General features: G+C 35.1%; 1 protein-coding gene across 1 annotated transcript in view; it reads right to left on the bottom strand.

The window, feature by feature from the left end:
• The window catches only part of ints6l (integrator complex subunit 6 like), a 34,040-nt gene extending 18,670 nt beyond the window's left edge, over positions 1-15,370 (bottom strand). Inside the window, exons 1-3 of the mRNA XM_051127555.1 lie at positions 15,035-15,370; positions 14,840-14,917; positions 1,749-1,898 (exon numbers count right to left, since the gene is read on the bottom strand). Of these exons, the coding sequence (XP_050983512.1) occupies positions 1,749-1,898; positions 14,840-14,917; positions 15,035-15,145 (339 nt within the window). The 5' untranslated portion in view covers positions 15,146-15,370. The remainder of the gene's footprint in view (positions 1-1,748; positions 1,899-14,839; positions 14,918-15,034) is intronic.
• Between the last annotated feature and the right edge of the window lie 252 nt (positions 15,371-15,622).

Raw genomic sequence — 15,622 nt, 5'->3', positions numbered from 1 at the left:
AATTACTGCTTTCTATTTGAATATATTTTTAAAATGTAATTTATTCCTTTGATCAATGCTAAATTTTCAGCATCATTAATCCAGTCTTCAGTGTCACATGATCCTTCAGAAATCATTCTAATATGCTGATTTGCTGCTCAAAAACATTTATTATTATTATTAATATTTAAAACAGTTGAGTAATTTTTTTGAGGATTCTTAGAAAGATTCAAAGATCAGCATTTATCTGAAACAAAAAGCTTTTGTAACATTACACACTACACCGTTCAATCAGTATATATTCATGTTTTTTTTTAGCAAGGATGCTTTAAATTGATTATAAGTGGTGATAAAGTCATTTACAAATAGTTTCCATTTCAGATAAATGCTGTTCTTCTGACCTTACTATTCTTTAAAGAAACCTGAAAAAATTCTGCGCTATGCTGTTTTAAAGATGTTTTTTGAGAAGCAAATATTAGACATCAGAATATTAGAATGATTTCTGAAAGATCATGTGACTGGAGTAATGATGCTAAAAATTCAGCTTTGAAATCACAGGAATAAATTACATTTTAAAATATATTCAAATAGAAAGCAGTTATTTTAAATAGTAAAAATATTTCTGAATTTTACAGTTTTTGCTGTACTTTTAATTAAATAAATTCAGGCTTGGTGAGCAGAAGAGGCTTCTTTAAAAACATGAAAAATCTTACTGTCCACACAAAATTTTGAACAAAAAAAAAAAACCATTTCAGTGCCTCAAATGAAAGGTTATGTCAAACCTTATTAAATCTAAAATGTTTGTAAATCCTACACCTTTCTTTAAAAAAAAAAAAAAAACCCTCCTCGATTTTCCATGTGGTTTTCGATGTAATCTCCGTAAGTACCAACCACATTCCTACACAGTTGAACCTAGTAATATCTAACTTGACAGATGTTGTTAATTGTAGTGTATACAGTAAACGGTGAGTGAACACGAGATGCATTCTCTCTGTCCATACTGCAGGGGTCAGCACTCAGTTACTCAGACCGAGCATGTGGATTACCACACTGCCCGAGGGTTATCTCAGACTGCACGTCTCCTATTTTAGGTAATCCAGCATGGTCTTAATGTGTGCATGTAAAGTATCTGAATATTTTGAATTACAGATAATCCAATTAAATGTTGCTCTATTTGATGTTGTATAAAAAACAACACAAGTCAAAGTAAATTATGGCGATACCCGTGCACTCTTACGAAATACGGTTTCATAAGGCAAAAAAACACCCAAAATTGGCTCTGTAATCTCTGCATGCTGCTACATCCATTCCTCCTCCCGAGTTAAGAGGACCCCCTGTTACTACTGATGAAAGCATCTCCACTACAAAGCCTCGCTGAACGGACGGTGCTGCTTGAAGCATTGGGCAGCATCAGGTTTAAAGCTTTGGAGTACAGAATATTTTCCCATATGTTAGCTGGGTCACTCTCATGCCTTCTGGCACACTTTAGATGTGCTGTGAAATGGTTATTTTTGAGTAATGGCTTCTTTCCAGCTACTTTCCCATGAAGGAACATGTTGATACACTGAGTTTTCTGCAAAAATATATTTACGCTACATATATTTTTAATATATTTGTTTCCTTTAAGGATGTAACAAAACATTCAAGGCTGGATGGAAGATAAAATCAATGTCTACTCTTGTTATTGAGAGATTTTCTGCATTTTTATACTGCTATTATACTGAGTAAAGATTGTTTTGACTCTAAATGCTGAAGGGAGATGTCATAACCTGTCCATAGTTGTCGATGCCAGAGACGAGTCTGTTGAGATTGAGCAGGTCGAAGGCGGCGCGGAGAGCGTGACCCAGTGTAGTCAGTCCAGATGCCTGCAGGTTCTTCAGCTCGCTCATGAATGTGGCATGGTTCTCTTTCCAACCCGCCTACCATATACAGGAAACACACAGAGATGATGTGAAAAACAGCTCCGTATAAGCTTGTGACATTTATACACTGAACCCAAAATGTACACTATCATTCAAAAAGTCTGGTTAGATTTATGAAGGAAGACTCCTATGCACACAAAACATTTATTTGATCAAAATTACAGAAAAACATGTGATGTTAAAGCTGAATTCCCAGCATCATTACTCCAGGCTTCATTCTAATATGCTAAACATTTATTATCATAAATGTGTGCTGCTTAATATTTCTGTGGAAATCGTGACACAATTTTTTCAGGATTTATCTGAAATAGAAATATATCTTTTTTTAACATTATAAAATATCTACACTGTCAATCAATTTGATACATTCTTGCAAAATAAAACTTTTTCCTTTCTAAAAAAAAAAAACAAATCTTACTAACTAAGTTCTAAACAGTAGTGTATTTAGACACTTAAGGGGACAGTGCTCATCCTCGTGTTGTTCCAAAACCGTAAGACCTATTTTTGATGAAATCCTCTCTATGGAAGTTTAAAAAGCTCTCAGATTTCATCAAAAATATCTTAATTTGTATTCTAAAGGTCTTACGGGTTTGGAACAACATAAGGTTGAGTAATTAGTGACAGAATTTTCAATTTGGGTGAACTATCCCTTTAAGTCACACTTAAAAGTAACAAAAAATCAAGCCAGTTAGTTACAAGCACACTTTCCAATCCAAGCAATTTACTAAGAGAAGCTTGCAAGGTTTTAAATGATGAGAATAGAAGAATATAAGAACAGATTTAGAGTTCAAAATCATTTCTAGACTCTTTCTAAATGTCAAATGTAAATGAAACATCTGCATATAGGGCCCTATGATTTCCCTGAAGCAGAAAGTGCAGATGGAATGATGGAATCGGTCATAAAAATGGAATTTGTACTGTATAACGCGGAACGTCACAGCCGAATTTCGGATGAATAAATAAAATGGAATGTATTAATAAAATAAATCAAAAGTAGGTCAGTACACTTAAATCAGAATTTAATATGGATTAGTATCTGTGAATATTATACTGCAAAAAGACTATCTAAATATGAATCCTTCATGTTCTGCGTGTGTCTGTGTGAATGAATGGCGCAGATGCGTGGTTTCATTTACTACACATATACTGAAACGGCTGTGCAGTGTTTTTAGCCTCTGACGCTTCAAAATATGAGTACATGAACACATAAATATATGGTCATATCATATACAAACAGAAACTTAAAGGTCTTCACAGCAACCTGTCAAAATAAAACTTCAGTTTAACTTGAAGAAACTGTGACAGATATGTATTTCATAATGTAATGACAGTGATACTACTAATAATAAAATTATTAAGACATAATTTTTAAGGAATATTTACCAGAATTTATTTAACAGAAAAATACACAACACAGTATTCCTGAAAAATTTTAGAGATGCTTTCGGTTATTAAAATTGTATGAAATTATTAAAAAATGGAATGCAGAAAATTAATGGAAAACAGAATTTGGTCAAAAATAAAACTAAAACGTATTTCATAGGGCATTAAAGATTTAATTTTCAGTTAATAAACTGCAGTTAAATAGTGTAAGTTTCATAATTTCAATTAACTGACCCTTCGACAAAACTCTGCCTACTTAGTTACTGTTGCTATGTCCGACAAACAATGGCGCTCTCACACTGCACATCGTGATCTAACGCAGTGAAAAATACATCGCGGAGCAAAGAGGAAACTGACAACACGCCGACAGACAAGACAGAGCAGGTTACTTCTGGTATAAAACAAGGTCTCAGCTTTAAAAAGTTGTCATTTTTTAAGAAATTCAAACAATAAATACTGTCTTGTAGCTCTTTAATGTGTCATGACAGATCACTGTATTGCCTTATTAGAACAATGGACATGTGAATCGATCTTTTCTTTACTTAAAGCACACACACACACAAAAAAAAAAAACGTGAATGAACATCAGAACGTATTGTATTTCAACTAAGAAAAGACATCAAAACGTTTAAGTTTAAGTGCACTGAAGTTAATCACTTTTACGATTCGTAAATCCTAATCGATCTTTTGGTCTATGCTGTTTGTATTCAGTTGATCAATGAACAGTACATAGTGCGCCTCCCATCCAAAAAATCGCATTAGGCTAAGCTTTGTGTTACTTTTGATATAAAACAAAGTCTCAGATTTCAAATCTGTCCATTTCATTTGGCAATCCAAGCAATAAATACCATTTTAGCACTCTTTAATGTGGAGTGATAGATCGCTGTAGCTTCTGGGCACTCGCCTGTGAGTAAACGCATAGCAAAACATTTGTGACAGTTTCATTTTTGTTCTGGATCTTTTGCTCTGCTGCTACACTGGAGTGCACTCGCCACTAACTGGACAGGGGTGGGAATTACAGATACAAGTTACAATAGATCACCCTCAGTGCAATCTGTCCAAGTGACGGACGGCCCTTTTCGATTTTTCCGTCACTGATAAAAAAAATTCCGTCAATGACGAACAATTTTCAGTTAATGCGACCTCTGATCTGTATATAATACACATTTTAAAATTGTATTGCATAGCTGTTGCTGCCATAAAAAAAGACCTATTTCAAACACTTACGTGCTTTTCTTCTCTTTCTGCTCCCACTCGTTGTGGTAGAGCAGTTATGAAATTGTTTTTGTTCTTGTAAATACTTCCCAGCATTTCAGAAATAAATATACATGCAAATTACAGCGAAGTACAACAGTTACCATACGGTGTGGTCAAAAAGGATTTAAACAATGAATTTTGAAACCATGTCATCTTGTGAACTCAGAGATGTTGATTTGGCCAGCAATTAAATTACCACACAACCTTGTTTGTCAAAAAACAATTCGGTCAGGGACAAAATGCAAACTTTTACATAACAAACAGAAGTTTCCTTCCTAGTATATGTCAATCACCTGTAGCTTTTCTTACTTTTTCACTTAGCGAGATCAGCATTTTGTGTAATTCACAAATGTTTAGCAGGCTTAAGCACACATTAAGCACAATGGCACTACCTAAATGTCAGATGAGAGAGACTTCAAAGTAGGGTGGAAATAAAGTCAGACAATAACACCCCCAAAAGACCACAAGACAAGCTTTGCACAGCATCTGAATGAGCATGTATATTTATGTACTGCTTGTACTTGCACATATGTTTGTGTATAGGCAGCCTGGTAAGAAGCGACATAGATCCGCTATATAAGGTTTGATTGTTTGACTATCTTTAAAAGACATTATGTGGTTAGTGTGTGTCTGTCCCTGACCCACATTACCCCTCCCAGTAGACGACTACAGTCATTACTTTACTGCTCACTCAAAAAAAACAACAATATAATGAGTTCATACGCTGAGAAAAAAACCAAGGTTAATAGTTCACTCAATCTGCTTTTACAAAATGATTCCTGCTCCACATAAACATACTCAGCGTGAATAACACATTACATAAACATGCATACATTGTAAATCCCCACAAGGGAGAGAAGACTGAACAGGTCAGATCCCGAGGTGGTTGAGCTTCACATGTGTGTATGCGCGCTGATTTATGTGTATTGGGAAGCATTAAAGAACAAAGCATGCAGAGATTTGTCAGTAGTGGTTTGACAGTGTACGTCTCTATCCATATATGGAACAAAAAAAGAAACCATTCAAGCGGTAGCTCTTCTAACTGGCACTCAATAATTCAAGCAACAGAGTAATTCTATTTTTTTCCCCATCCGTCTTTCTTTCCCTCCGCATTAACAATTTATTGGCTCTGAAGAAGTGTGACTGCAATCAGACTCTCCTTTAATCACACGCTTGTCCAGCGAGGCAGAAGAAGATGGGAGAGAATAAGGAATGTGAACACTGAATAAGCCAGGAAAAAGGATAATGCCCTAATTGTAGCTTTAACAGGGGAAATGTAAACTCAAACCCCTCTTTAAACGAAACGAAAAACCGACAGCGATCCAACATAGGAAAGAACAAACATTGTAATCTACATATGGGTTAATGTCACAAAAGCATATCCAGACCATAAAAAAGGAATTACATATATTTTTCTATTTTCTCATTACTGTAAGGTACTAGATATTTCACTTCTGAGATGATTTTTCATATTTGGATGTTTATTTTTAATGGTGATTCTCATTTCATTACTGTATTACAGTATTTTTCAGGCAGTACCACAAATACTACAATGATGTATAAATACTTTACGATTAAAATAATATATTATTACATATCAAGATCACATTTCACCCCAAAATCAAAAGAGAAAAAAAGAATAAAATGACATTTTATGTAAAGAAAATTAAGCCTAATTTTATTTATTTATTTATTTTAAATATGTACATTAAGTACATTTTGCCACAAATTTTCTCGTTGCAATGTAAATGATGTTATGAGTTATGATTATGAGAAACAAATTCAGTTCTGTCATTATTTACTCACCCTCATGTCACCCTTATATTTTATATTTTAAAAAATGAGCCTATTTGTAGTTTTTATTTTTTTACATGTCAATTAAGCACATTATGCCCCCAATTTTCTCATTATTGCAATTTCAGTTAAACATCGGTTACATTGCAATAATGAGGAAAATTAGTGAAGAAATTATGATAAAAAATGTATGTAAAAAATATGAGAAACAAATTAAAATTCTGTCATCATTTACTCATCTTCATGTCACCCTTAAATTTGATATATATACATATATATATATATATATAAAAAATTAAGCCTATTTTCAGTTTTTTTAAATATATCACTTAAGCACATTTTACCCCAAATGTTACTCATTATTGCAATGTAACCACTGTTAAAAATAAAAAAAAGGGGGAAAAAATGAAAATGTTCTCATGTCACCCTTATATTTTATATAAAAAAATTAAACCTATTTTTAGTTTTTATTCTTTTAAATGTCAATTAAGCACATTTTGCCCCAAATTTTCTCATTATTGCTTCGTAACCGATGTTTTCCTTCAGTTTTGCATTGGGTACATTACAATAATGAGAAATGATGATTAAAAAAAAATGTATGAAAAAAATATGAAAGACAAATTAAAATTGTCATTATTTACTGATCTTCATGTCACCCTTATATTTTATAGGAAAAAAAATCTGCCTATTTTTAGTTTTTTTTTTTTTTTTTTAATGTATCAGTTTAGCACATTTCAACCCCAAATTTTCTCATTATTGCAACGTAACCAATGTTTCGCTTTTAAGATTTTTCTTTTTATTTTAAGATTTCATTCTCAGCAGTGATCCTCATTAGATTTTCCTTACTGTATTTACATATGCATAATTAAAGGCAGCTCAGCAAAAACTACCATGATGTATAAATGCTTTATAGTGTAGAAAATACATTATTATTATTTGTCAATCACAGATGTCACAATGCAAAAAAAAAAAAAAAAAAAACTCAATGGTCTCTGTTTTTCTTTAGGCAAATGTAAAATTTCTAATTTTTTCCTTTTGATTTTGAGGTGAAATATGAAACAGGTATCATCTTATCAGGTTTCATGAGATTCGTCCATAAATGTCCCCCCAGAGCAGAATGCAGAACGTGATAATAAACATAAAGCAGTTGTTTAGTGACAGAGAGCATGAAATGCTTTGAGAATTAGCGTACCATAAAACCTGGCTCTGTATTTCCTTGCCAAACGCAGGACAGGTGGTAAGACAAATGAGCAGTTTTACATAAACTGACAGATAAGGACTTGTTCCCTGTTAAGCCTCTGTTCTGAGGAAAGCGGCAGTCATATAAACACAGCTCTTGTGATTGCAGGAGGAATCATCACGGCAGAAAGGGCACGTGACGAGCCGGGGCGGATTCGCGCGGGTTAAGCGACTGCCCTTATGGCCTGAGTATTATTCCAGGATCAGGTTGCCTTGTCCCAGGTTTTAATCTCTACTACCGCCTAAAGGTTGAGCTGATCGTAGATAACCATTGAGCTCGGTTACACACATCCACCCAGTTTTGCAGGAGGGACACGTCTGCGGTCTGCCGGGTGGTGCTTGTCATGTGTGATGATGAAGGCCAAGCAGGAACTAAAGTTGTCACTCTAATGGAATGAGAGCTGGTTAACCAGCCAAAGCACTGATCAGAGGAACTATCATGCTCATGACAAACAGATCTCCATTTGGGTGATCTCCATCTTTAATCAGCTACTTGTATTAAGCCAATGCAGACAGTATATGCTCAGTTATATGTTGCAAATGAGGTTTAAGAAGGAGGAGCAACCCTGTGGATTTCTAAAGAAATATGTGGTCTGCGTATCTGTCATGAAGAAAAGACCTCAACCGCTCCCATTTCATTAGATTCACAGCAAGATAAAGCATGAAGCAGTCTTCAGTATAAACATGGCAGAATTATAAAGCAACAGGATTCACAGACTAGATATTCCTGGGCTGCACCAAAGAATTTTATGCATGTAAATCTGACTCTAAAAGCTATTTGGACAATTTAGTCACATGTTACCTAATAAAATATCAAGTGGGATCTACAAACAAATCATGCTTGTCCAAACTAACTCGTTTTTTTTTTTTTTTTTTACTTAGGTTCACACAGGTGTACTTCAACACATTAACTATTAATTTGATCCACTAACATCTGACAAGCACAAAGTGTCTAAATACTTGATCTTAAAGGAATAGTTTACCTGAAAATGAAAATTCTGTCATCATTTACTCACCCTTATGTTGTTGCAAATTCATAAGACTTTTGTCTTACATGTACTTACTATAGAATTAACAGTAAATTATGCAAAATAACATGCAATGACTCTAAATTATGGCTGTCGAATAATTAATCGTGATTAATCTCATACAAAATACGTTTAAGTTTGCCTAATATATGTGTGTGTACTGTGTTTAATTATTATGTATATATAAATACAAAAACATTCATGTAAATATTTAAGGAATATTTAAAGTATATGTATGTATTATAATTTTTATATAACTTATATAAATAAAAAATATTTTGTACATAACATATTTCTCTTAAATATATACATTAATTTGTGTGTATTTATATATACACATAAAAATTACTCACAGTACACACACATTTATTAGGCAAACTCAAACTTTTATTTTGTATGCGATTAATCGCGATTATTTGTTTGACAGCCCCACCCTAAATCAAACCCTAATTCTAACTGCAACCTTATAGTAAGGGCATGTTGTTAATTAATATTACTAAGTACTTAAATGTATAATTCCACTGTAACGAAGACACTGTTAAAATAAAGTGTAAGCGACTTTTGTTTATTTTCAAAGCATAAGGTATTTTTAATATTCTCACATAATTTTTATTCATGCATTGAAAGTCTGCAGAACCAAAACTTTAATGCATCAAAAAGTAATTCTTTTTTTAAACTGCATTGCAAATTTAGCCCATACGCATTGAGTAATTGAATGCAAGATTTAATTTAGGCTTTTTATCACACTGACTGACAAACATACATTGATCTCATCAAATATAGTAAATAGGTGCTTGCTTGATGCTTGAGAACCAGTGAGGTTTTAAAGTTTTGGTTGTGTGGAACTTCAAATGGATGTAGAAAATAAATAAATCTTCATTCCTGATCCAAAGATGAACGGACGCTTGAAATCTATGCTTGTGCTATGATTACTTAAAATAAATGCAACTTAATGCAATGACATTCATAAAGTGTCCAAATGTTAGATGCGGCGAAGTAAAAATTAGGGATGGGTTATGACATAAAATTCACGATTAGATCTGATTCTGATTCACAAGCTTGCGATTCAATTCAACTTTTGATTTGATTCAATTTGATTTAAAATAGATTATTTTGGACATATATCAGGTACAGTACATGCTAAATTTTCTCAAGGAAAAAAGACTCTCAACTATTGCTATATAATATAAATGAGAGTCAGTTGGTACTACATTACTATAATATTAAAGGTTAAAATGAACTGATTTGTACACAAACTTTTAAATTACACTTAATAAAGTTTTAATAATAATAATACTAAAGTTACAATTACATAATTATATTTCTACTTCAGTTTGTTTTTTTGAAATATAAACATTTAAATGGTGGCTGTCATAAAAACTTTTACACATTTATTCCAACATAAATTAAATATTGAAGAACAGTAAAAATTATAATGAATATATACATACATTTAGCAAAATGCTCCACTCCGAGTTCATGGTCACCAAATTTTTTTTTCTGAGGTAAATGTGACGCTGTGTGACATTTTGTTTACAAGCTGTTATACTGACCTCTTTTTGCGGTTGAAACACTGATAGAACGATTACATAAGACAGGATAGGGATTTTAGTAAGTTGTACTCTTTCTTTTAACATACCTTTGGATGTTTATTCATGTTTATTTCATGCTGAAACTAGTATTAAAGTGGAGGAGATGATCAGTTCACTTGCGCTTCGTACTGCCACTTCTCTTGAATTTGTTTGAGGTGCTACAGAAATTTGTCACTCCACATTTAACAGCACCAAAACGGTATTTATTCCTTGGATATTGTAATAAACTGGACAGTATTTGAGACTTTGTTTCATATCAAAGGTAACAAAGCTCAAAGCTTTATGCAACTTATTGAATGGAACGTGCACTAAAATGTTCTATTTATTAACTGCACTGTAAAGAATTACAGTGAATTTAACGGTAAAAGACTGTAAAAATGCTACAAAAACCTGTTAAATGGTTAACGGTAAGTTTCCTACTATATATGGTGGAAAAACTGTATTGGACATTGCATGTAATTTTACAGTAGTATACGGTTTTGGAAAAAAGAACATAAAATTTACAGTGAATAACCATAAACTGACATTCCCAGAAGGCCCTGCATTACATGTTTTTTTGTTGAAATACCTGTTTCTTCTTAGTTTTTCTTATCAGTTTTCTTATCATTAGGATTGTATGTTACCTCTAATGTTGTTAAATGAATGTTTATTGCATTATTTCAGTTTCATGTGTGTTACCGTGATGGTGTTTAGTGTTTGTGTGAATGACATTGTGCACCTTCTATATATGCTAATATTTAAAAGCTGCTTGTGATGGGCTTTGGTTCATCATGTGACTTTCTCATCACCACCTTTAGGTGGTTATCAGTGTATTACAAAGGCACAAAACAGATTTCAGTACTTCAGTGGGTTGGTGCAATAACATTATGTCAGTTAATGAAACTACGGTATTTGAATGTACATTTAAGTTAAAACCATAAAACGTAAAACATTGCTACTGTATTTGTAACAGTAAAATTCTGGCAACCACAGCTGCCATTTTTTTACAATTTTTTTTACAGTGTGAAAACATGCTAGACTTGATTCTTGGGATTTAAGAATCAATACCATTTCGTAAAAATGAGAATCGATTACAATCTAGAAATCAATATTTTTTACCCAGGCCTAGTAAAAAGGTATAAAGGACAATGTAATATAGAGGTGTCTGCATTATTTGTCCCAAACAAAAATAACATGCTTTTTAAGGCCTTGTGGCATAAACCACAAATGCACTTGTATGCATTTTTCTTTTCTCCTTCATTAACCAAAGTGAGATACAACACCCTTTGTTTCCAGTTCTCACCTTTTGCTTCAATGATAAGCAATCCTAGCGGTAATCGATTAAGAAAACAGCAAAGGGCAAAAACTGTGTCAACTCCAGAAAATAGGCAAGACTAAGAATAATGTTCTGCTTGGCCAGGGCTCAGACAACAAGAGAGGCACACAAACAGGAAAAGAGAGCTTTGTGAGGACTGGAGGCTCACTGGAACTCTTCACTGTTTAGCTGCTGAAAATCTCATGAATAATTGACGGGAAAAAAAAAGGCACTCTGTCAGATACAGAGGCCAGATTCTTGCTAGGCTGGTATTTGCCCAATGTATTCTAGTCGAGAACTGGGTTAGCCTGGTCGCTAATTCTGAAGAAGCACTGTTTGGCTGAGAAGTATTTTTTTTAAACAGGAGGAACAAGCTGGCCACGAATAGCTCAGAAAGGGCTAAGTGCTTATGTAAGAGGGCAGTTATAACATCTCATAACACTTTCTCAAACAAAGACATAGTCAGATAACAATGCATAGTATTTGCCACTTGCACATTCACAATCTCATCAAGTTAACGGCTAAAACAAGCCACATGTCTCATATGGCCCCGCTAGCACTTCGGTTATAGAGTTAAGTGTCACTTGGAAGTCAGCCTCAGATTATCTTGGATAAACTGAAACAGGGTGGGAAAACTGCATGACAAGCAGTGGAGTAAGAAAACCCCCCAAGAGAGTAACTGGCTACCTGCCAGATAGTCCATACTAATGAACTGCTAAAGCACAGAGCTACTCTCAATGTCAATATCAAACTTCAAACAAAGAAGACAGGAACCCAGGCAGCACTACGTCACATGCACATGTCAGTAAGTGCAGTCCTTGATTCAACTCCAGGCTGGGAAAAAAGATGGATGATACTTTGAAATTAGGCTGTGCAAAGTGACCACATAACCACAATTCCCACATCCAATATAATTGCACGTCAAGAGAACTGGCACAGAGGTTATAAACAGGAGATAAATGTGGGGAGAGAAAGGTCTGAAAACTGATAAAGAATTGGGCTTGTTTGCTTATTGGATTATTGCTATATGTAATATTTTGACTGATGTGTGGATTTTAAGCATGGTAAACACTATGAACCCTATTCTCATAAAAATCACAGCTCTGTTGAATGCACTCAGAGTACTTGTGAGCATGTGACTCAAATTTCTGAGCCAAATGGATTTTAAACACAACTTCCAAATGACAAAAAAATAAATATTCTGTGCGTGCAAAATTAATAGTGCTCTATCATTTTATAATAATTGTTCATTTTATTTTGGGTTTTTTGGGGGGTTTTCAAACAATGCTACCACAAGGTCAGTTCAGGTCAGGTCTGTTTTCCATACATGTAAATGCAGGGTGATTCCTGGAAGTTCGAGTTCAGTTGCAACATTGCTTAAAGAAATGTATATTTGACCTTGGAACACAAAACCAGTCGTAAGTAGCATGGGTATATTAGTCAACAATACATTGTATGGGTCAAAATTATTGTTTTTTATTCCAAAAATCATTAGGATATTAAGATCATGATCCATGAAGATATTTTGTCAATTTCCTGCCATAAATATATCAAAACTTAACTTTTGATTAGTAATATGCATTGCTAAGAACTTAATTTGGACCTTTAAATGTGATTTTCTCAATATTTTGATTTGTTTGCACCCTCAGATTCCAGATTTGGACGAAACTTGGCTAAATATTGTCCTATCCTAACAAACCATGCATCAATGGAAAGCTTATTTTTCAGCTTTTAGATGAAGTACAAATCTCAGTTTTAAAAAACTGGATCACATATTGGATTTGAACCTGGCCCCTATGCATACTACAGAATTACACCACTAGGCTATCATGACTCACAAACTTACTTGGAAATGCCAGAACTGTCACTGCCTCCTCAAAAAAACACTCGGTGCATGACGCCCCTGAATGTAATACATGCAAGTCTAGTCGTGCCCTTGTGTCTTCGGATGATCAAGTAATCCATTAAGCAAGTACGACTACAAGATATCCTGCTCACGACTGCCATTAAGTTCAATTAGTACTCTGAGCAAAGATACGTGTTTGAATACAATTCATGCAGATGCCTGACCACCTCTATTATCCTAGCTATCTTTACCCCCTGTCACATATGAAAACAGCAAAGCATCTGCTCATTTCTGCACTAGGTTTATTGTTCTTGCACTTGTTTGTATTTCTACAGGAAGCACTTATTTCCTAACCATCAGCATTGCAGATTGCATGCTAAATGGTCTCATATGTGAGGCTTTAGCATGAAGTCACACTAGTTTATGGCTTGTATGTGACCCTGGACCACAAAACTAGTTGTAGGTAGCATGGGTATATTTGTAGCAATAGCCAACAATACATTGTATGGGTCAAAATGATCGATAATTCTTTTAAAGCGAAAAATCATTAGGATTTTAAGTACAGATCATGTTCCATGAAGATATTATGTAAATTTCCTACTGTAAATGTATCAACGCTTAATTTTTGATTAGTAATATGCATTGCTAAGAGCATCATTTGGACAACTTAAAGGCGATTTTCTTAATATATTGATTCCAGATTTACAAATAGTTGTATTTCAGCCAAATACTGTCCAATCCTAACAAACAATGCATCAATGGAAAGCTTATTTTTTTAGCTTTCGGTGATGTATAAATCTCAGTTTCAGAAAATGGACCCTTATGACTGGTTTTGTGGTCCTGGGTCACATATGTAAACGTTATTATGAGTGTATAAGAATATTTTATGTTTGAGTAAAGATTGAGTGACCTGATGTGACAGGCACGTGGTGCACAGCATATTTAATCACCTTTGACTTGTTTGGGAATCTTAAATATGAATGGGAGGGAGGTGAATGTACTAGGAGTGGAGAGGAAAGGAAGTTGATGCTTGTTTTCAAGGGCAACTCACAAGCTTCTCCCTCTCTTTCTCTCGTAAAGAGCAACGCAGACCTGCAAAGCATCTCCTCATTTGCTTATTGATGGCTGTTGCACAAATCAAATCGTGTTGATTTGTTCAGGCTACAGTGGCCAATGAGAATGCACGAGACAGAGGGCAGGCTGCTTGTCCAATCCGGACCGAGTTGGCCTGTGCACGCGTCACGCACTACGTCACAGCGGATAATAAATCTCTCCGCCTCCATCTCAGCGCTGGAGAGCTTTCCCAACACAAAAGCAAAATGTCCGCCATGTTCAGAGGCTGCGCTGCTCCGGGTCTGCGGATATTTTAACAAAAATTAGCCGTTTTCGTCACCGGGAGGCCGCCCGACCCGATGCTACGAACCAGAGGGACAGTAGAGTCTCACTGTCAGAACAAAATCTCCGCTTTAACCACATATAAGCACAATTTAGTAGTATTTATTTACCTTTACGCCGTATGGTGGATCATCGAATGTAACTAGCATGTACCTGTCGCCTCTACTAGCCGGGTCTCGGGCACGCAGCTGTTAAAGAAAACCAAACAATAAACATTCATTTCAACTGATCCTGTCATAGGGATCCTTAACTCCAACAAGGTACAACAGTAAGCTGAAAAAGTCGGGGTAAAATTTATGCTTTACCTTCATAAAGATCTCAACCGCGCCTTTAGCAATGTCCAGATACGTCGTACCCAAATAAGTGCGCTGATTCATAGAAGCGGACGTGTCTATCAGAAAAAGTAAAATAGGCATTTTGAAATGTGTAGATACACCTCTAGATGTTGGCTAAAATATCTACCATCGGCTTATGACCTATCTTGCGGCCCTGGGCATGCATATATGTGTGTATATATTTTGTTAGAATCAGACCCCCCCAAAAGAGGGTCGTACTGCCACCCTTTGCAGCCGCCTGATTCTCTATCTGTCTTTTCTGAGCAGTGCTGGGATCGCGCTGTTAGAGAACTTCTCTTCCGAACAGACCGAAACGCCTTCGCCCCGCCGCCGCCACGCCATTGGCTGAGGCGAGCCGCGAAGCCACGCCCACTCTCGTATAAATATGCAATGAGGTCGTGGAATTCCTCTTATCCTCTCAGTTCTCCGCGCTCGCTTGAGCGGACGGAGGTCGGGCAGGAGGACGGGGATATTGTGTGTCATCCACGCGCTTTGTTTTGCTCTTTTAACGGGCGCTTTCGCTACACCATTTAGTTATCATTTGAGTTCATTTGTAAC

Source organism: Labeo rohita, chromosome 14, assembly GCF_022985175.1.
Source record: "Labeo rohita strain BAU-BD-2019 chromosome 14, IGBB_LRoh.1.0, whole genome shotgun sequence".
Classification (NCBI taxonomy): domain Eukaryota; kingdom Metazoa; phylum Chordata; class Actinopteri; order Cypriniformes; family Cyprinidae; genus Labeo; species Labeo rohita.
The sequence above is the reverse complement of the archived record's forward strand: the minus strand, read 5'-3'. Positions and strand labels throughout refer to the sequence as shown.